The sequence below is a fragment of the Adiantum capillus-veneris genome, chromosome 30, assembly GCF_014529385.1.
Source record: "Adiantum capillus-veneris isolate H3 chromosome 30, ASM1452938v2, whole genome shotgun sequence".
NCBI classification, from domain to species: domain Eukaryota; kingdom Viridiplantae; phylum Streptophyta; class Polypodiopsida; order Polypodiales; family Pteridaceae; genus Adiantum; species Adiantum capillus-veneris.
Window position 1 is genome coordinate 114,041,713 of NC_140960.1, and position 22,328 is coordinate 114,064,040.

The following is a 22,328-nucleotide window of genomic DNA, read 5'->3' on the forward strand; positions in this document are numbered from 1 at the left end:
CTCAGCTCCAATAATCACTAGAGTTAGTCCAAAAATGGAGGTTTCTCACTTGCATTATTGCCCTTGCTATCCTCTACTACATAGTCGCATTAGTTAACATGAAATGCATTGTCAAGACAAATTTTTCCAGGTGTGGGTATTATGGAGTCCTCTGAATATCAACTTGCCCAAGATAGTTTTGTAAAGCTTACATAAGTCTAAGCCCCATGTCTGCATTCTTAACACTCTAGCTGTAAAATGTAGGATGCTCGTTCTCTAGTAGCTTATGAGCCGGCACCATAGCTGTGTATGCTCTAGGCTATGATGCAAGATAAGTGGGCCACTGAGGTAGCAATTGTGAAGGAAGAGATGGATCAGTAGGGGCTGGTTTGAATGTAGGCCATAGATAGCCATTGGATTCCCCCTCGACGAGGCGGATTACAAGAGGATGCGAGGTGGGTAAAGTGTACTCGATATCATACCAAGTAGCCAGGAACAGGATCAAATGGTCGCGGATGTACAAGTCATGGTATATCGGGCTGAGCTGGGGGGGCAATGAACAACTAAGACGTGTGATGAGATATGTTGGCATCAGTGGAAAAACATGTTGGGGCAGTCTATGGATGGCCGATGGGCTCCCCCTCGACAAAGCGGGCTGTCCACCGAGTGGGAGCGCAACATGAGTGTGCATGAGAATAACCAAGGTAGTAGAGACCAGATCACTACGACAGGGCGATGCAATGAAAGGGTGGCAGAGTTTTTGGTGGTTTCTGCAAACCAGGTGCGGTGGCTCTCAAGAAGGCATGGAAGGAAGAGATGGCGAATGTGATACACACACCACATTGCAAGAGGGTGGGCTTCAGTGAGCACTAGCTCGCATTTCATTCAAGTTGCTTTGCTTGGCAAGGAATTATGCACATGTTCCTACTCATTAGCCAGTGCTGGCTAAGATGGAATTACCAGACACCGAGCAGCGGGCAACAGATGAACGATATTCATATATCAACCAACAAGGCGGTGGGGCTAAGAGCCACTCTACAATTTGGGATGATTGCAATCGAGCGACTTCAGTTGGCTGATTCCTTGGACTGAGTTTATGAGGTGGATACCTCCTCCTCACAGAAGTTGTGAATCCACAAAAAGGTGCAAAAGGCAGCCAAATTGATGCCAAGTTTTGGGAGGTGGTATGCATAGAGCACGGCATTGATCCACGGGGTCATACAACGGCGACGCTGACGTGTAGCTGGAGAGAGTGAATGTGTACTACAACGAGGCAAGCTGCGGACGCTATGTGCCTCGTGCCGTGCCCATGGATCTGGAGCCAGGTACTATGGACAGTGTTCGAACGGGCCCCTATGGGCAGATCTTCCGCCTTGATAACTTCGTCTTTGGTCAGTCCGGAGCTGGCAACAACTGGGCCAAGGGTCACTACATCGAAGGCGCGGAGCTCATTGATTCTGTGCTTGACGTTGTCTGCAAAGAGGCTAAAAATTGTGACTGCCTTTAAGGTGAGTGCCTTTAAGATCTCATTCTATCGTTCTTTATTCTATTTTATTCTATGAAATGTTGTTTTTTCATGCCTTCTTTGCCATTTCTCCGATGTTACAGTTCCATTTATGTCTAGTATAATGATTTTGTTGTCAGTTTTGCTTATATTTGACAATGTAGCTAGCAATCGTCTTGTTTGAAAACAATGGGACGCTCACGATGGGAGGCCAGCACCTTGCAAGCAAAGCAATTTCTAGACGCAGGGTGAGTTCTTAGTTCACTTTAGTCGTGACTCATTTTCGCCTGCTCAATGCCCTTAGGTTTTAGCTATGGCATCCGAGTCGTGACCTACTGATCAGTGACACTTAGTCCTGACGTCCCGACTTGCTGGAGCTCGCATCCGAGCCCCAACTTCTTCCACTGCATCTGCCAACACTGTTGACTCCCTGAGCCTCTCGTTGCCTGTCTGATGCACTAAATCGGCTTTTAGATCATAGTTTAAAGCATCTATCGGCAGCTACACTAAATCTTGTCACATTTTGTCAATTTTTTTCAAGGCAAGCTCAAAATCTAGCTTAGATTTTTCAAGTTAGTGATACTCACAATTTGGGTGGTAGTGTTGTATTAACTCAATAAAGAATGTGCATTAAAGATTTTAAGATCGTTAGTTTCTTTTACATGTAGTTACAAATTCTATAGTCTCAATTTCCCACATAGTCATATGGCTTGACCGGGTGTGTTATCTTTGAGCTATAGTTTCTTGCCAAGACACGTCTAACATACCTTGGGTCTATGTGTCACACATACACAATGTTTTTACTTTGTATATAATTACAAATATAGACACGTCTAGCATACCTTTGGTCTATGTGTCACACATACACAATGTCTTTGTTTTGTATATAATTACAAATATAGTCTCAATTTGTCACATAGTCATATGGCTTGACTGAGTGTGCCATCTTGAGATATCTATTTTTGCCTTTAGTTCTTCTAGCTATCCATATGGCTTTACCGGGTCTCTTGAGCTATCCATTCTTACCAAATGTGTAGTTGTGCCTCTTTTTACGATAAAAAGAGTTAGATCGTTAGTTTCTTTTACACGTAATTACAAATTCTCTAGTCTCAATTTCCCACATGTTCATATGGCTTGACCAGGTTGTTGAGATGTAGAGAGAAAGAGAGAGAGACAAGACAAGAGACACACCATATACGCTCCCAAAGACTGATTCATATTGAGGACAAGATACAAATATATAGGTGAGACCAAGTTGAGTAGAGTGAGCCATATATAGCTCCAACACCCCCACTCAAACAAAGGTCTCTAGCTTTGGATGAAAAAAACCCTTGGGGAGTTCAAGGGAAAAACCCAAGCCCCTATACAATGTGAAAATATGAACCAGCGATGATGATGTGAAAGTGAATTGTGCATCTATGTACAAATATTCAAGTGACTTAGAGATCACAATGTGCAAATGTGGAGTGTGCATAGTGCATGGTACCTAAAAGATTACAATGTCATATGTACAAAGCTATTACAATAGCAAAGAAGCTAATCTAGAAAGAGTGAGGTCGAAGCAACTCCAAGCTCCGAGCGCAAGAGGATGAAACGTGACTCATTGAGGCCTTTGGTCAAAATGTCTGCAATCATCTGGTCACTTGGACAGTGTTCAACCATAATGGTTCCTTTGCGTACTTCATACCTGACATAATGATAATGGACAACAATGTGCTTTGACTTATTATGTTGAACATAGTCTTTTGCAAGACTAATAGCACTTTGGTTGTCACACCGCAAGGGTGTGCTAGAAAGAGGAGAGTGACCAATATCAACCAGCATTTGTCGAAGCCAAATCAACTCACGAGCTGCAAGTGATGCCGCAACATATTCTGACTCAGTCGTAGAAACTGCAACACAACGTTGTTTCTTGCTGGTCCAAGAAACAAGACAACCATTTATAGAGAAGCAATTTCCACTAGTAGATCGCATAGATAAATGTGAGCTTGCCCAGTCTGCATCTGTGTAACCCAAAAGAGAAAGAGATTGCATAGAATCCGATGTGAGTTGTCGTTGATAGACTAAACCAAAATCTGTAGTGCCTTTCAAGTATTTCAACACACTCTTTGCAGCAGACCAATGCTTAAGAGAAGGACATGCAAGATGTTGTCCAAGATAATTAGCAGCAAACAGAATATCAGGACGAGTGTTCATGCCGACAAGTTGACCGCCATTGTCAGAAGTGTTCTTCGTAGAGCTCGTAAGACAAGGTGTGTTGGCTGAATGTGCAGATTCCATACCAAATTTTTGAATAGTATCTGCAATAAACTTTGACTGTTGAAGGAATAAAATACCTTTTGTACGGTTCCGTTGGATTTGAATGCCAAGACACGAGTGAATCTCTCCAAGATCCACCATATCAAATGCAGAAGACAATAACTTTTTCACTTGCTGAAGAAATCTCAAATCATTGGAAACAAGGATGGTATCATCCACATAAAGAGCAAGAATCACAAAACTGCTACCTTGGAGTTTTATGTATAAGTTGGGGTCTGACGAGCAAGAGATGAATCCTTTAGAGGTGAGAAAAAGATCAAATTTTGTATACCAGGCTCGCGAAGCTTGTTTGAGACCATATAGTGCCTTATGGAGTTGAGAAACAAGGTCTTCTTTACCTGGAATAACAAACCCTTCTGGTTGTTCCATATAAATTTCCTCTTCCAAGTCACCATTAAGAAAAGTAGTTCGCACATCCATTTGATGAGCTTCTAAATCAAATTGAACAGCAAATGCCAATAAAACTCGAACACTTGTAATGCGAACAACTGGTGAAAAAGTTTCTTGATAATCAACACCAGCTATTTGGGAGTAACCTTTTGCAACTAAACGCGCCTTGAACTTGTCAAAATATCCATCTGCTTTTACTTTTGTCTTATACACCCACTTACATTTCATAGTTGTACGACCAGGAGGTAATTCAGTTAGTATCCATGTACCTTTAGAGATAAGAGAATCGTACTCTGCTTCCATAGCCTCTTGCCATTGATCCTTTTGTGGTGAAGAGATAGCTTCATCATAAGTAATGGGATCTTCAGAAGTAGAAAAAGCATTATCAGCAATATCGTCATCATAAACATGACATGAGCCATGTTCAAAATCAATAGGCAGATCAACAAAAATATCAATATCATCATTGGCAACATTCGGAATGGATGGTTGTGAAGAGGAAAGTTGCTCTATAGGAAGAGTTTCATCTTCTGAAAGAAATGGAAAAGCCTGAAACAATGATTTAGTATCATCAGAATCATCCATGGACCATGAGCCTCCCATAAGCTGTTCGTTAAAAGTAGCATCACGATTCACAATTACTTTCTTGGAGGAAGGGTCATAGAATTTGTAGCCTTTGGAAGTGTCAGAATATCCAATAAAATTAACTTTAAGACCAGGAGCATCAAGCTTTGTTCGTGTTTCTTTGGGAACATGAATATAAGCAATACATCCAAAGGTTCAAAAATGAGATATAGAAGGAATGTCACCTGTCCATGCTGTGATGGGTATCTTACCAGAGGGTGCAGTAGTAGGAAGATGATTCTGAATAAATACTGTTGTCAAAGTAGCTTCAGCCCAAAAAAACACGAGATAAGCCATAATGAATCAACATACATCTTACAGCATTGAGAATAGTGCGATTCTTTCGTTCAGCAACACCGTTCTGTTGAAGCGAATATGGAATAGTGTGTTCATGATGAATTCCACTGTCAGCACAGTAACTCACAAACTCTCGAGAAACATATTCGCCTCCATTGTCACTACGAAGCTTCTTAAGGCGACGACCAGTTTGAAGTTTCGCAGCCTTGTGGAATTGTTTGAAAACAGATAAGTCTTCAGATTTTTGTCTAAGTAGAAATACAGTCGTATACCTTGAGAAATCATCAATGAAAGTAATGAAGTAGCGATATTGTGATCTCGAAGAAGGTACAGGTCCACATATATCAGTATGAACAAGATCCAATATGTCATGAGAATGAGTTGTATTTGAAGGAGAAAAGGGTTTGCAATTGTGTTTCCCAAGAGCACAAAATTCACAAATTCGCATATGGGGATGGGCTTTAAGATCCATGCCATGAACAAGATCACGACGTTGAATATTAAAGAGTTTTGAGAAATCAGCATGAACAAAACGGTGATGCCATACTTTGCAATCATGATCACCTGGAGCAGTGACAACATTTGCTACAACATCGTTGAGAGAGAGTTCAAACAAATTACCATTTCGAGGATCAGTGGCTATAGTCTGTCCATATTTCTCAATTCGGTATTTGGTATGATCAAATCCAACAAACAGACCAAGATCAACAAGTCTAGCAACTGAAAGAAGATTACGTTGAAGATCTGGTACATGTAATACTCCTCGCAAAATTCGAGTGGAAGAAGATAAGGTACCAAGATATAAGTCTCCAATACCCTTTACTTGACAAGTAGTATCATCAGCAAGATAAACAACACGTTGAACTGGCAGTGGATGATAGTTATGGAGCCACTTAGACTGATATGGCATATTTCCTGTACCAACAGAATCGACAATAAAAAGTGATCCATATCATACATGAAGTATTCTGTCTGGAGCAACTGAACATAGGACGCAGCTTGTTTCTGGTACAATGTTGTTTCGATGTTCAGTAGCATATGCTCTATTTCGATCTGTGTCGAATCGACGCTTATAGCACATATGAGTGGGATGATCAGATCGTCCACAATATTCACAAGAAGAAGAAGAAGAGTCTCTAGATAAACATGGTTGTTTTGTGGTAATATTGTGTTCTTCATCATATTGACGTGCCCAACAATCATCTTCAGTATGGCCATTTCTGTTGCAGTAAGAACATTGCTTATTAGGAAATTTGAGACGAGAGAAAATATTACCGCAACGGCCACCTCTGCGGTTTCCTCGTTGAAATGGACGCCTTCGAGCATAAAAAGCCCATTCCATCTGTTGTGACTCAGTCTCCTCTTGTGAAATCATAGCTGTATCATGACCAGCATTACGACGTTCTTGACATTGAGAGTATTCAATTAAAGACATGCATGCTTGGTCGAAATCAAGACCATCTTTATTAGAGAGAATAGTAACAATGTTATCATAAGAAGAGTCCTTCACCGTATCAAGGAGAAGTGTAACCAGTTGCTTTTGTGGAGCAGGATCACCGGCAGCAGCAAGCTGATTAATAATAGATTTGAAAGATTCAATATGTCCCGTCATGGCAGTACCAACTTCATATTGTAACTTGTTAAGCAACCCTCTCAAATAAAGTATTTCTGTGACAGATTTCTTCTGAAAGTTTGCAATAAGGTACTTCCATACGTCGTGGGAAGTAGGCAGTTCATACATATCAAGCAAAAGGGAATCAGTAAGAGCAGAAAGAATATACCGACGAGCTGCTTTATCACGTCGTTGCTAATCCGTATAGGCAACATTTCAATCTTCAAATATAGGTCCTTCAGTGATAACCACGTTATCATTATCCGTATCAACAGGCTGAGACGGACAAACACGATTTCCAAGAACAGCATCGGAGAGTTCATCGCCTTCAAGAATTAACAACATCTTTGCTTTCCAGCCTGGAAAACCTTGACCTTGGAAAGGAGGAACAGAACGCTGACCAGAAGGAAAGCCGTTGACGAGAATATTCATAGCCATATCTTGTTGCGAGAAGACGTATAAGATAAGATCGCAGAATTTGCACACCATATATGGTGAAGGCCGCAATTGAGAATGAGAGAGATATGAGGACTGTGTTCTGTCAACAATAAACGTAAGAAGGATGCTCAAGGAACTTCCAAAGATGTGAGAGACGTCACCCAAAAAGGGCAGGGTAAAGGAGACGTTAATAATAAAAGAGTCCTCAAAATAGAGTGGCGTGAGACGCAAGATTGACCGCCACAATACGAATAGCAAAAAGCTAAATCTTCTGGAAAAATTTAATGCCAAAATAAGAAAAACGATCGCAGACGCTTCACGAAGAAGTAGGACAAAGAAAGCTGCGTCAAGCTCAATTGCAGTAAAAACAGCATAACTTTCTGCTGAGAACTCCGATTGACACAAACCTAGAACTCAAATCGAAGAGCTCGAGGAGATGAATAAGTTTTGGATGAAAAGTGCCATTGTGCTATGCTCCATTGCGCTTTTTCTGTTTCTCCAAATTTTGAGCAGAACAGCAAGAAAAATTGAGATGAAGTTCAGGGTGTCATCAACAAGAAAACGTAATCAACAATTAGATTGATTAGCAATAAACGCCACACAAAACACTAATCATATTCTTCTGAACACAAAACAACCACAGTTAACAAGAATCAATGCTCAAAAATAAAATTTGTAGCAATTTTTGAATCTTACATGCAAATCGCATACACATACTGTTTTGTCAGTGTGAATTGAATCGACGCGTGATCGTTACTGCTCTGATAACATGTTGAGATGTAGAGAGAAAGAGAGAGAGACGAGACAAGAGACACACCATATACGCTCCCAAAGACTGATTCATATTGAGGACAAGATACAAATATATAGGTGAGACCAAGTTGAGTAGAGTGAGCCATATATAGCTCCAACACGGGTGTGTTATTTTGAGCTATAGTTTCTTGCCAAGACACGTCTAGCATACCTTGGGTCTATGTGTCATACCACCACTTTGAAGTTAGATTACTTTGACTCTATTGAAAATGTGTTTGATTTTAACGTGTAAGATAATCCTTAAATCCCAAGTGGGATCCCAAGATGAGGTGGACAATTTTTTTGGAAAAGAAATTATCTGATGAAAATCCCATGTGGGAGCCCAAGAAAAGGGTATACTAATTTTCTTTTAGAAAGAGGTCTCCGTACGAAGGAGACTCTGGCGGAATTTTTAAGATTTATATTTTATATACAAATTCAAAATTAAATACAGATGGTGCTTTTTTTAAAGTTGCATTTTGCTTAAGCATAGACATGCATTCATACCACATATAATTGTTTTTATTCAAAAAGATTAATCTTTTAATGGGTTGTTTTGTAATGTGTTTTGATTTGATGAGTGAAGTTTTTCATGGTTGTTTAAGAGTATGCATTATTTGTTATTTAGAGAACAATCCATTTTATATGTGTGCCTTAAATCCATGTGGGAAGCCTACTAAGTAGGTGGCTAGTATCATATGTTTTGAGATTGAGATTTGTATCAATTTACAAAGCAAATGCTATTTGTTTTTGACAAATTACATTGAAACGATTGGTTTATTTTAATTTAGTATTCATTATATTTGTTTCTTTTCATGGTTTGTTCTCTTAACATCTATTGAAAATGAAAACACACTACAATGTACACTTCTGTTCATTTGCAGTTCAACATATATTTTTGCAAAAGTATGTGCTTCTAAAATGGTTATGTTACTAGAATACATAAAATATTGGGTCATTACATTCCGTACGAAATCCGTATGAGGGGGATGGCTCATTGCAAGAACGTCTGTATCTTGCCCGTATGTAGGAGGTAGGTTAGCAAGTAAGATACCGTACATAGGGGGGTTTCTCTAATTTTGATGCATGCAAGTGACATCTCCCCATTACTAATAGTGAATCCCCTGGGGCCTCTGATTGTGAGGATTCGTAGCAAATTCAAGCAAGGCGTAGATGTTTTGAAGCCAAAAACACACTAAAAAAGAACAAAACTCTAGCCATGAAAGCTCCACTTTGAAAATGAACCAAGATAAACTTAAAATTCTTATGTGTGTGAAGATTAGGTGTAGTTTCGCTCCCAATTGCACATATGCAGTGCTCATTCGACCTATTAAAAACCCTAAATTTACGCTTTGATACTTTGTCATTACCATTTCTTGGGCTTCACTACTTCATTGGACAAGCCCAACTAGTTATTTGAGGAGGGGAAACCCTAATTGGAGGCCTCACAGTCTCAACCATGTAGTGGAAGCAGCACGAGACTGCACTAGCTTCTTGTAAAGGAATGGCTGTATCTCCTTGCTCATGTGCTCAAATGAGCTCATTCTTGGCTCTAAAATTTTCCACACAACTTCTTAGGCAGAGATGGAACCATCATTGATGTGGCATTTTGAGCTATTCTTAGGCTAGTTTGATCATTTTAAGGCCATTTTTGGCCCAAAAATACCCCTTTTTGTCCGTAAAAAGCCCAAACAAGCTAGGAAAAATCCCTAAATTTGTGAAAAAATCCAATTGGGATTTCATCTTGAACCTCATTTTTCCACTTGGTAATCACTTTGGACACGTCTTTTACGTCCGCGCACGGAACATGCTATTTTTGGTCGAGATTGCCCGCATTAAACATTCTAAGCAAAACGAGCATGCCACTTTGATACACTTGACATTTGTACATTTCTGAAGCAAAATAGGCATACATTTATGTGGAAAAGAATGCCATAGTGCCACGTCTATGGCCTCGTCCTCCCGACAAGGTATGTACACGATTGCAACCGTGGCATCTATTTTTACATATATCACACTATGTACATTGTAGCATTTAGTCCCACACATCATAAACAGTAAGAGTGAGGTAGATATTCTTATTTTCACATTATGCACGTGCCATGGCACGACAACGCGTATAATGTCTAATTTTGAAAATTGCATTTTTGAGCATAGGCATGTGATATTTAGGCTATGTTTATGGTGTGTATAAAATTTTCACATGATTTGGAGCCATTTTGATAGGTTTAAAGCCAAAAAAAGAAATTAGGCTAAGACTTTGCATTTTTGGTTTTGGGTACCCTTATTGGCTCCAAATCTGATGAAATCTTATGTGCTCCATATGGAGGGTATGCAGAATGGTTTGGTGAAATCATGTGAGTGTTGCTTGTCCCAAATCTGTCTGTGAGACATCAAATGCGTATGATGTCTTCAACGATAAAAACTGGTTTTGGTGCCTTGAGGTGTTTTGTGATTGTGCCCTCAGCCCTGCTAGCTGACTTTCACTTTAAAAAGTCAGTTGTTCAGTTTGAAACTCCCTACTTGGCATTTCAGTCTCCGAAAGAGATTTCTTCATTGTGGTCGTATTTCCGCAAAGATTCTTCTTGATCTTGAATTCCCCCGCATGTGGATGCTGCTAGGCACCCTCTTGTCGCCATGATGAATCATTTGAACTCACCGATGCCCTTTTTGGCGATTTGTCGCTCAAATAGCGTCTTTTGCTAAGGAGACTAACGGCGATAATTTTTATTGACGTTTGACCTTACATATTGGTTATTGATGATATGTCGATGACGCTTGTGAAGTTTGGTGGCAAACGGAGACCTAGCTCGACCATGAGGCCCAACTGACGCTTTGTGGTCCCAAAGCCTTACCCAATGTTTTGGCCCACTTTTTGATGATCCATCCGGGGGGAGGCTCACTTGGCTTATAGACATGCTAGAGACGTACCTTCTCATGAAGCTTCGCGTCGTTTCGACGATTCTTTCCCGAGCACTCTCTGTAGTGCCCGAAGAGGTTAGGGTTTTTCCGTTTGACCTAAACCCGCATTGGAGGTCATAGAGGTGTTCTTTTAGGTTACGGTTAAGCCCCCATCAAGTCTTGTAGCAACCATTTGGGTGGTTGATGTGTTACGGGCCCTTTTCAGTTTCTTCCCCACGAAGCCACATTACCGTTTTTTGCAATTTTTCACTAAGGGAGTGTAGAACAAGAAAAGCTCATGGTAATGAGTCTACCTCTCATATATGGTGCCAATCGGTGTGTCATGTGCGTTGTACGGGGTCATAGAAGATCCAATCGCTCTAGGTCTCTCAAGCTCTCTCTCACTTGTGAATAGTGAAAATGAGCTATTAAGTGGGCCCAAAGAAACTTATATCGGGGTTTCCTAGACCACGTTCTACTAAATTTGACATGTGCTCCTATCTTGTTGTGAAATGTACTTTAGGCTCGAAAAAATTTTCATTTGGATTCCGGTTGCTCTGTTTTCGGAAAATTTGTCATTTAGACAAAAAATCGACCAATTTGGGTTTCGCAACTTTTCACATATTTGCACCCCGTCTTCACCATAAGCTGTCAATCACTTATTGATCACTCTTATATTTTTCTTTTGTCTCCATGTCTTTATTTCAACTGCTTTTTTTATTTTTCTTTGTTTTTTGCTGAATAAATAATCAAAAATAAAGGAAAATATCTAACTTGATTTGAAAATTATCAGAAAATCAAGATAATTAGATAATAGCATAACAAACCACTATATACATCTATCCATAGTATTTTTGTCCGGATTGCTCTATTTTCTCACTTTTTCTGCATGAAAATTACGCTTTTTATATATATACATCCACCTAGAGGCTCATCTTTGTGTTTGTCCTCTGTCATTTGTTATTACACAATATTTAAGGGCATATCTAATTGGATTTACCAAAATACTCGCAATCAAATGCAAAAACCTGTAAAATCAAGGAAAGTAGTGCCCTTTTTTCACTTGCTGCGTGTCGGCTCCTCCCCCCTTCCTAGTCGAAGTCGTCCTGGACGACAATGTTGCACCCTCGGGCATGTGCTACGTATGGGACTTTAAAAAAAATTGCTAGTGTTGGCCATGTGATGTGGCCCTATACGCATACTCAAATAATGCATGGAAAAATTAATGCGGTGTAAGAGGTAGGTATAAGCCTAATGCTTATTGGCAGTCGATGTTGAAGCTTTGTATGGAAGTATCCACATGGTGAAGTCGTCTAAACAATAAGCCCTCCGGTATTCTTGCTCCTTCTTTGATGGTCAAGAGAGTTTGTGAAGCCAGGTTGCTCATTGTTTTTGTATCTGTGATTGTTCTTTGCTTACGTTTCCAAACCTAAACTTTGGGTATTAGTCAACTGGAACTTGCCGTTGTTTGTTTGTCTTTAGGTTGTTGCTTTCGAATCCATAATCTTTTATGCTGGCTTTGAGCTCGAAGTAGCTTCTTTGGTACCCATATTTGTTTTTGGCAAGAGTTTGGTTTTGGCTTTTGGTTTGTATGAAATGTCATTGGAGAGTTATCTGCAATTTTTGGTTGCTTCTCCTTGGCCATTTGATCCTTCCTGGCCCAAATCGGCTTGATAGCTTTGTTGTACTGACTATGTTGTTTTCCTTGGGGTGCGCTTTGGTGACTTTTGTTCTTTGGATTTCTTTCCTTGAATTTGCCAAGGGGAAATTTAAAAAAAATGGGTTTATTTTTTAGGGTTTCACACTATTTTTCTCTTTTTTGGGGTGGCGTTCTCCTTTTTCCCTTGCCCTCAACCGGCATTTTTGAAATTGAAAACGACTCAGATTTTAGAAGTTGATTGACGTGATCGGGTGAGAGAGAGAGAGAGAGAGAGAGAGATAGATAGATAGATAGATTTTATTATCGTCCTCGGAGGTCAAATATGACCTATGGGACCAAAGTTACATGTGATGTAGTATGTGTACGGCTGATGAGTGACTCTCGATGCTCCAAAATTGTAGTGATGAGAGTCGCAATGGAGAGCCCACACTTTGGCTAGGAGAGGAAAGTGTGTAGGTCTAAGTTATGGCTGAAAATGTGAGAGAAGCAAGTTCGGATGTGATCAAAAGCTGAGCACTCTAGTAGTGTGTGGTACTCAGACTCTCGAACTTGCAGTGAGCATAATGTGCACAATCGATTTGACTCTTCTCCATTGCCCCAACGCCCTATCTCGCATCGAAGGAAATGGGAGCTAAGCCGAATTGCTGCGATAGTGCATCTCGCGGACAAGGGAATAGGCTCAAGCATGTAAGTGTGAGTACGGTTTCCTCTCTCAGCGAAGAACATGGTTTTGTAGTTGGGGGTAATATAGGTGGTGTAATGTATGAAGCGTGACCCACCGGATTTCTCCCAAGCCGTAATACATTGGCATTGTAGAAAAGCTTCATTCACTTGAGAGTCAATTGAAGCATCATGTAGCAAGTGTAATGCATCCCATCTCCCAAACCACTTCTTTATGTCTTGCATCCATCCCGTGCTCAAGATCTTGCTTTTATGCGTCTTTTGAACTTTTTTGCTTGCTTCCCATGCAATTGTAGGAAGTCGATGTGAGGGGTTTTGACGCATCTTTATCATGTACTCCACAACCCTTTCCATGCCCATAACCTCAATTGGAAGAGATCCTGACTCAAGAAGTAGGAGCATATATGGTGTTTGTGTCTTAACTTGGAGAAAGTTTGTAAGAAAACGCTTTTGGACATTCTCAAACTCTTTCCAAGTAGACTTTGAGATGCTCCCACCCCACACTTCAACTCCATAAAGAAGAACCGGTGTCACCAATGCATCAAAAAGATACTTCTTGAGAACCCAACACTTGATGTTTCCCGCATTACACATGTTCTCAAATGCATAATATGCTCTCTTTCCCGCTTCCAAACGACGCATAGCACATTCATGCCACTAGTGATTGGATGGAACCTCAAGGCCAAGGTACTTAAAGCTCTCAACAACTTCAAGTGTCTCGTTGTTGTACACAATGCATGGCTTCTCCTTATGGTTGGTTTTCACAAGCATAACCTTTGTTTTGGATTCATTTACAATCAGCCCACTATGCAAGCAAAAGTTCTCAAGGACAACCATAAGCTTTTGTGCATCTTCTAAAGTGTGTGCTAGAAGCACTACATCATCCGCATACAACAAAAGCATGATTACCGCATTGCAAATACTGACCTCTTCAATGCCTTCTTCTTGCATAAAGTCAAGTACCATTTGTTCCAATTGATCGATGCATAGACCAAAGAGAGTTGGTGACAATGGACAACCTTGTTTAACCCCAATAGTGCTTACAAAAATTTCTGAAATTTCTCTTCCCATGCGCAATTGACAAATCACCTTCTCATAGATTCGAGAAACCGCAAGCATAAACTCACTTGGCACTTGGAGTTCTTCCATCCTTCTCCACAAATTGTTACGTGGAATCATATCAAAGGCTTTCTTAAAGTCCACAAAACAACAATACAATCGTTTGCCTTTCAACCGACTTTCCTCCATGAGAACACGAAGAGTGACAAGATGATCAATGGTGCTATGGCGTCGACGAAAACCCGCTTGTCCCTTTGCACGCTTGTCATTCTCTTCAGCCCAATCACTCAATTTCATCTCCATTATGCACCCAAATAACTTTGCCATAAGAGACCCAATCATTATAGTCCGGTAGTTGCTTACATTCTTTACGTCCCCTCCTTTATGCAAAGGCTTAACCCAATTAGTACTCCAATCATAAGGCATACCATGTTGAAGTGCAAGGTTGAACATATCACACATCCACTCATGGGTAAAATCTCCCGTCCATTTGATCATCTCCGGCTTGATACCTTGAAGATCTCCCGCTTTGCGAGTGGCCAACTTTTCAAGCCCACCGCATACATCCTCAATAGTAAAAAAAGACGGCATACATGGGAGTGAACCATAAAATGGCATTTTTTCAGTATTTTCTTGCTCATATAATTGCCTACAATGTGTGTACATATCCACTAGACTCAAGTTACCAAAATTCTCAACCCGCTTGCCTCTCAAGTTTCTCCAAAATCTTCCACATGCATGTGCCTTTTCTTGGACTTGAAATTCTTGTTGCTTTACTTCCCATCTTCTTCTCTTCTTTTGAATCAATGCCTTGTATGTATGCAAATGACTTTGATAGTTGTCTTTGTCCATAGTTGCATCAAGCTTTATCAAGGACTTTCGAGCATCTTGACATTCTTTATCAAACCACCTTTTGTGTGATCTATCTTTGTTGATACCATGGAGATGCTTTATGGCAAAGCATTCTTCCGCACAAGAACAAATAGCTTTCTTGAAAGCTTCCCATTTAGTTTCCAATGGTGCATCACATTGAAGCTTTGTCATCCATAATTTTTGCTCAACCATTTCAATGTACATTGGTGCCCGTTTGAAATCCATACATAGTGATAACTTCTCTTTCCTTTGGCTGAGATTATCATGCTTAGTTGCTTCTCCATATGAAAGGTCAATACATAAGGTGCGATGGTCGGATTCCGGGGTCCATTGACCAAACATAAAACTCTTTATACGATACATGATGGCTTCAGAGAGTAGCATATAGTCAATCACACTATCCCCATTATGTCTCCTACATGTAAATCCATTGGTTCCACTCCACAAAGATACACCATTGGCAATGAGCATACCCGTGCTATTACACATGTGTAAAAGTAACTTTCCATAGTGATCCGGCTCTTTCTCATCCATTGAAGTACGATCATACAAGTGAACTTCCTCCAACTCCCTTGAAATGTATGGCATATCAAATTGTTGAGTATCATGTTGCAATGTTTTTGTGCGAGCATTCATATCCCCAAATACAATAACATCACCTTCACCTTTGAAATAAGCAATGTCCTCTTCCAAATCAGAAAATGGTTGATCTCTATCCATGCAAGCATAAAAGGGAGAATCATGATGAGGAATGTAGCAACCGGCTACAAAAATGGGTGCTCTTTTTGGTGTCATAATTTTCAGCCATACATAACGTTTGTACTTGTCATCTTTCACAATTGATACAAAATCTTCCAATCCTTTCTTAACCATACATGCTAACCCTCCTTGTCCTCTTCGTTGCTTGAGATTCTTTGACCACATCAATGAATGTACATTGTAATCCTCCAAGCCGTTAATCCTTTGTGTATCATGCTCCCAAGTTTCAACAAGAAGTACAACATCGGCTTTGCTTGTTAGTTCATCAATGCCAACCCCCGCATTCCATGGGTATCCATTACAATTCCAAAAGCATATTTTCAATTGTAACTCGGTCTCATAGGTCACGCATCCCTATTTGCTTGAGAGACTTGCCTCCTCCTTGGGCACATTTTCTTCATGAGAGATTTCCTTGTTTTTATTATTCTTTTCCTCATATGCCTTGCGACGCATATTTTGTTGCTTAATAGTGCGATCTTCACATACAAAACATTTTGTATTCCTCAAATAGATCCAACTATTATCAAGGATAATCTTTCGCTTGGTCTCATCCGGCATGGTGCATACAATTGGCCGTTCTCCCGAGTGAGGAGCTCCTTGCTTCCCCACTCTATGTGCTCCATAGACCATAACTCCGGACATGCCAAAGTGGGTTTTGAAGAAATCTTCAATAACAATGGCAAGAGAAGGAGCTGTCTCTAACTTCTCTTCGGAAATTCCACGAATAAGAATGTTCTTGGAACGTCACTCCCGTTCCTTCAACTCCTCCACATCTACATTCTCAACATTCTTTGTTTGAACCATAGCTTGCATGAGTGAGGAATTAGAAACCACATTGCTACCACATACATCAGCCCAAGACTTGTTTGTGCATACATTTTTCATGTCGCATACATCCCGGCTCATAGTGTCAAATTTCTCCTCTTTCAATACATGGTCATGCTCTACTTTGCTCATCCGCTCCTTCAAAGCATTCAAGTCCACAAGAGAGCGTTTACATTCCTTGACTTCCTCTTCAAGTTGCATCAAACGTGTTGTTTGCATCTCAAGTTTCCTCTTGAGATTCTCATTCTCAACCACAAGTACCCTTAGTGTGCCATTCTCCATTGCAAGTGCTCGTAAGTCTTCGCCTAGTTTGTTTACGGTCTCTTGCAATGATACCAAGTACGCCATGATCATGGTTTCCGATGTCGTTGGTTGGGTGGTTGTGTTGCTATCTCCACACTTAGGAGATTTTGGATCATTTTCCACAATGGTTGTGGACCTTGTTGAAGAAGAAGAACCCTTGCGAGTGCCGGAAGACATTGTATGTAAAATAGGAGATGAGAATCAATTTTGTTGAACCTGTTCACTTCGGAAATACTGCTACAGAAATGCCTTCCATAACTCTGAAAATTTCTGTCTTTACATCAATGCGTAGAGGACTTCGTGCTCTTCGATTGAGGCTATAGATCACCCAAATCGGAGTTCGGATGAAGAAGTTATGATCAAAAGAGAGGACTGCTGTCTACTAGGTCAAAAAACGGCTGCACTGAGAGAGAGAGAGAGAGAGAGAGAGAGAGAGAGAGAGAGAGAGTTGCAGATAGAAAGTGCACCAGACAAGCTGCATGTAGAGAGAGACAGAGAAAGAGAGAGGAAGAGGGAGAGCAAGACAGTGAGCTATAGAGTGAGAGAGAGAGAGAGAGAGAGAGAGAGAGAGAGAGGAGGAGGAGGAGGAGGAGGAAGAGCGAGAAACAGAGCCCGAAGGTGGGGACAAATTCCAGTCCCTCTTTCGACCACGTGTCGGAAACAACTTGATCTGGTCAGATACCTCAAATAGTTTGATCCGGTTGTGTTTCCTGTAGCCTAGGTGATTAGTGGATAGTGCATGCAAAAAGAGAGAGAGATAGCCTTAGCACAAGGTCCCCTCCGGCCTCCGCTGGGCTAGCTCTGCAGAGCAGCTGGTCAGTCGTGGCAGACTCTTGAGCACATGGAGACGCGACCGTGAGGATCAACGAAGCAAAGGGAGACATGTGTAACTTTGAGGGTGGGAGCTGCATAGTGGACGCCAAGCTGCATAGGGTGGGAGCTGCATATCGGACATGCCAAAGTGGGTTTTGAAGAAATCTTCAATAACAATGGCAAGAGAAGGAGGTGTCTCTAACTTCTCTTCGGGAATTCTACGAATAACAATGTTCTTGGAACGTCGCTCCCGTTCCTTCAACTCCTCAACATCCACATTCTCAACATTCTTTGTTTGAACCATAGCTTGCATGAGTGAGGAATTAGAAACCACATTGCTACCACATACATCAGCCCAAGACTTGTTTGTGCATACATTTTTCATGTCACATACATCCCGGCTCATAGTGTCAAATTTCTCCTCTTTCAATACATGGTCATGCTCTACTTTGCTCATCCGCTCCTTCAAAGCATTCAAGTCCACAAGAGAGTGTTTACATTCCTTGACTTCCTCTTCAAGTTGCATCAAACGTGTTGTTTGCATCTCAAGTGTCCTCTTGAGATTCTCATTCTCAACCACAAGTACCCTTAGTGTGCCATTCCTCATTGCAAGTGCTCGTAAGTCTTCGCCTCGTTTGTTTACGGTCTCTTGCAATGATACCAAGTACGCCATGATCATGGCTTCTGATGTCGTTGGTTGGGTGGTTGTGTTGCTATCTCCACACTTAGGAGATTTTGGATCATTTTCCACAATGGTTGTGGACCTTGTTGAAGAAGAAGAACCCTTGCGAGTGCCGGAAGACATTGTATGTAAAATAGGAGATGAGAATCAATTTTGTTGAACCTGTTCACTTCGGAAATGCTGCTACTGAAATGCCTTCCATAACTCTGAAAATTTTTGTCTTTACATCAATGCGTAGAGGACTTCGTGCTCTTCGATTGAGACTATAGATCACCCAAATCGGAGTTCGGATGAAGAAGTTATGATCAAAAGAGTGGACTGCTGTCTACTAGGTCAAAAAACGGCTGCGTTTTTTTTTTTTTTTTTTGAGAGAGAGAGAGAGAGAGAGAGAGAGAGAGAGAGAGAGAGGGAGGGAGAGAGAGTATGTTTGTGTGTGTGTGTGTGTGTGTGTATGTGTGTCTATGTAAGTATCTCTCTCTCTCTCTCTCTCTCTCTCTCTCTCTCTCTCTCTCTCTCTATCACTTCAGGCACACACACACACTCACTTCAGGCGCACCCACACACACACTTTTTGTGCTCTCTTGCCCTGTGTTTGCAAGGGAGTCTTGAAGCTAAGTCCCAGAGACTGGAACACTGTTACATGGTAAAATGAAAACATACTTTGACTTAGTACTGATACTGCAGGTCTTGCGATCAGTGCTGAACATTAAGGTTGAATTTTCCCTCGAGAAATTGGAGAGCGCTCTTCTGGCACCTAACACATTGCTTGATACCATCCACATCACTTTTGGATTTTGCCACATTTGCACGGAAGGTAACAAGCATTTGACCTCCTTTCTAACAGAACTTTCTACTAGAAACTTGTATGAGCATTGTGTGTGTGTTTTAAAGGCTGGATGAGTTAACCAGGCTTTGGCTGCTATCCATGAGCTCAAGCAACATTTTAAACAGAGCGTACATTCAAAAACTGATCAGGAGCATGTTGGCATGGCAGTAGCAAGAAAGGTAATGGCTAGTTGACGGAGCTTTTAGACTGCAGCTAAGTCTTTTCACCATGTTTGTCTTGATTCTATTTACATAATGATTGTTCTAGCTGTTGCCTTGTCAGGGTAAAGAAGCAAAAGTTCTGGCTCGGAGAATTAAGATATGCTTACTAGAAGCCAAAATTCATGATCTGCAAGAAGTAGTAATGCACATCTCACCTGCATAAGATACGAGTTTGTATTATGTCACTCCATGTGAACTGGTAAAGAATTATAAATATGTTGATGATTCCTTGCACTTTTGAAGATGATTTTGGGGGTGTCGGAGTGTGTGAAAGAGGGGGTGCTGGTCGGCAGTGCAGCAGCAGCCAATGCTCAGCTCCAATAATCACTAGAGTTAGTCCAAAAATGGAGGTTTCTCACTTGCATTATTGCCCTTGCTATCCTCTACTACATAGTCGCATTAGTTAACATGAAATGCATTGTCAAGACAAATTTTTCCAGGTGTGGGTATCATGGAGTCCTCTGAATATCAACTTGCCCAAGATAGTTTTGTAAAGCTTACATAAGTCTAAGCCCCATGTCTGCATTCTTAACACTCTAGCTGTAAAATGTAGGATGCTCGTTCTCTAGTAGCTTATGAGCCGGCACCATAGCTGTGTATGCTCTAGGCTATGATGCAAGATAAGTGGGCCACTGAGGTAGCAATTGTGAAGGAAGAGATGGATCAGTAGGGGCTGGTTTGAATGTAGACCATAGATAGCCATTGGATTCCCCCTCGACGAGGCGGATTACAAGAGGATGCGAGGTGGGTAAAGTGTACTCGATATCATACCAAGTAGCCAGGAACAGGATCAAATGGTCGCGGATGTACAAGTCATGGTATATCGGGCTGAGCTGGGGGGGGGCAATGAACAACTAAGACGTGTGATGAGATATGTTGGCATCAGTGGAAAAACATGTTGGGGCAGTCTATGGATGGCCGATGGGCTCCCCCTCGACAAAGCGGGCTGTCCACCGAGTGGGAGCGCAACATGAGTGTGCATGAGAATAACCAAGGTAGTAGAGACCAGATCACTACGACAGGGCGATGCAATGAAAGGGTGGCAGAGTTTTTGGTGGTTTCTGCAAACCAGGTGCGGTGGCTCTCAAGAAGGCATGGAAGGAAGAGATGGCGAATGTGATACACACACCACATTGCAAGAGGGTGGGCTTCAGTGAGCACTAGCTCGCATTTCATTCAAGTTGCTTTGCTTGGCAAGGAATTATGCACATGTTCCTACTCATTAGCCAGTGCTGGCTAAGATGGAATTACCAGACACCGAGCAGCGGGCAACAGATGAACGATATTCATATATCAACCAACAAGGCGGTGGGGCTAAGAGCCACTCTACAATTTGGGATGATTGCAATCGAGCGACTTCAGTTGGCTGATTCCTTGGACTGAGTTTATGAGGTGGATACCTCCTCCTCACAGAAGTTGTGAATCCACAAAAAGGTGCAAAAGGCAGCCAAATTGATGCCAAGTTTTGGGAGGTGGTATGCATAGAGCACGGCATTGATCCACGGGGTCATACAACGGCGACGCTGACGTGTAGCTGGAGAGAGTGAATGTGTACTACAACGAGGCAAGCTGCGGACGCTATGTGCCTCGTGCCGTGCCCATGGATCTGGAGCCAGGTACTATGGACAGTGTTCGAACGGGCCCCTATGGGCAGATCTTCCGCCTTGATAACTTCGTCTTTGGTCAGTCCGGAGCTGGCAACAACTGGGCCAAGGGTCACTACATCGAAGGCGCGGAGCTCATTGATTCTGTGCTTGACGTTGTCTGCAAAGAGGCTAAAAATTGTGACTGCCTTTAAGGTGAGTGCCTTTAAGATCTCATTCTATCGTTCTTTATTCTATTTTATTCTATGAAATGTTGTTTTTTCATGCCTTCTTTGCCATTTCTCCGATGTTACAGTTCCATTTATGTCTAGTATAATGATTTTGTTGTCAGTTTTGCTTATATTTGACAATGTAGCTAGCAATCGTCTTGTTTGAAAACAATGGGACGCTCACGATGGGAGGCCAGCACCTTGCAAGCAAAGCAATTTCTAGACGCAGGGTGAGTTCTTAGTTCACTTTAGTCGTGACTCATTTTCGCCTGCTCAATGCCCTTAGGTTTTAGCTATGGCATCCGAGTCGTGACCTACTGATCAGTGACACTTAGTCCTGACGTCCCGACTTGCTGGAGCTCGCATCCGAGCCCCAACTTCTTCCACTGCATCTGCCAACACTGTTGACTCCCTGAGCCTCTCGTTGCCTGTCTGATGCACTAAATCGGCTTTTAGATCATAGTTTAAAGCATCTATCGGCAGCTACACTAAATCTTGTCACATTTTGTCAATTTTTTTCAAGGCAAGCTCAAAATCTAGCTTAGATTTTTCAAGTTAGTGATACTCACAATTTGGGTGGTAGTGTTGTATTAACTCAATAAAGAATGTGCATTAAAGATTTTAAGATCGTTAGTTTCTTTTACATGTAGTTACAAATTCTATAGTCTCAATTTCCCACATAGTCATATGGCTTGACCGGGTGTGTTATCTTTGAGCTATAGTTTCTTGCCAAGACACGTCTAACATACCTTGGGTCTATGTGTCACACATACACAATGTTTTTACTTTGTATATAATTACAAATATAGACACGTCTAGCATACCTTTGGTCTATGTGTCACACATACACAATGTCTTTGTTTTGTATATAATTACAAATATAGTCTCAATTTGTCACATAGTCATATGGCTTGACTGAGTGTGCCATCTTGAGATATCTATTTTTGCCTTTAGTTC

General features: G+C 41.3%; 2 protein-coding genes across 2 annotated transcripts; both read left to right on the forward strand.

Annotated features, from left to right (window-relative positions):
- Positions 1-598: 598 nt before the first annotated feature.
- LOC147418631 (tubulin beta-2 chain-like) lies at positions 599-1,486 on the forward strand. Its single transcript, XM_086507149.1, has 2 exons — positions 599-760; positions 1,223-1,486. The coding sequence occupies exons 1-2, from the start codon at positions 599-601 to the stop codon at positions 1,484-1,486; spliced, it is 426 nt and encodes a 141-aa protein (XP_086363275.1).
- An 18,982-nt stretch (positions 1,487-20,468) lies between these two features.
- On the forward strand, positions 20,469-21,356 carry LOC147418632 (tubulin beta-2 chain-like). Its single transcript, XM_086507170.1, has 2 exons — positions 20,469-20,630; positions 21,093-21,356. Exons 1-2 carry the CDS (start codon positions 20,469-20,471, stop codon positions 21,354-21,356), a joined length of 426 nt encoding a protein of 141 aa, XP_086363296.1.
- The last annotated feature ends 972 nt before the right edge of the window (positions 21,357-22,328 follow it).

Bases quoted from the DNA above. Each gene is read 5' to 3' on its own strand.
- LOC147418631 (XM_086507149.1), top strand. From the start codon at position 599: ATGGATGGCCGATGGGCTCCCCCTCGACAAAGCGGGCTGTCCACCGAG. The intron at 761-1,222 runs GTGCGGTGGCTC...GCTGACGTGTAG, and splicing joins TGGTGGTTTCTGCAAACCAG to CTGGAGAGAGTGAATGTGTA.
- LOC147418632 (XM_086507170.1), top strand. From the start codon at position 20,469: ATGGATGGCCGATGGGCTCCCCCTCGACAAAGCGGGCTGTCCACCGAG. The intron at 20,631-21,092 runs GTGCGGTGGCTC...GCTGACGTGTAG, and splicing joins TGGTGGTTTCTGCAAACCAG to CTGGAGAGAGTGAATGTGTA.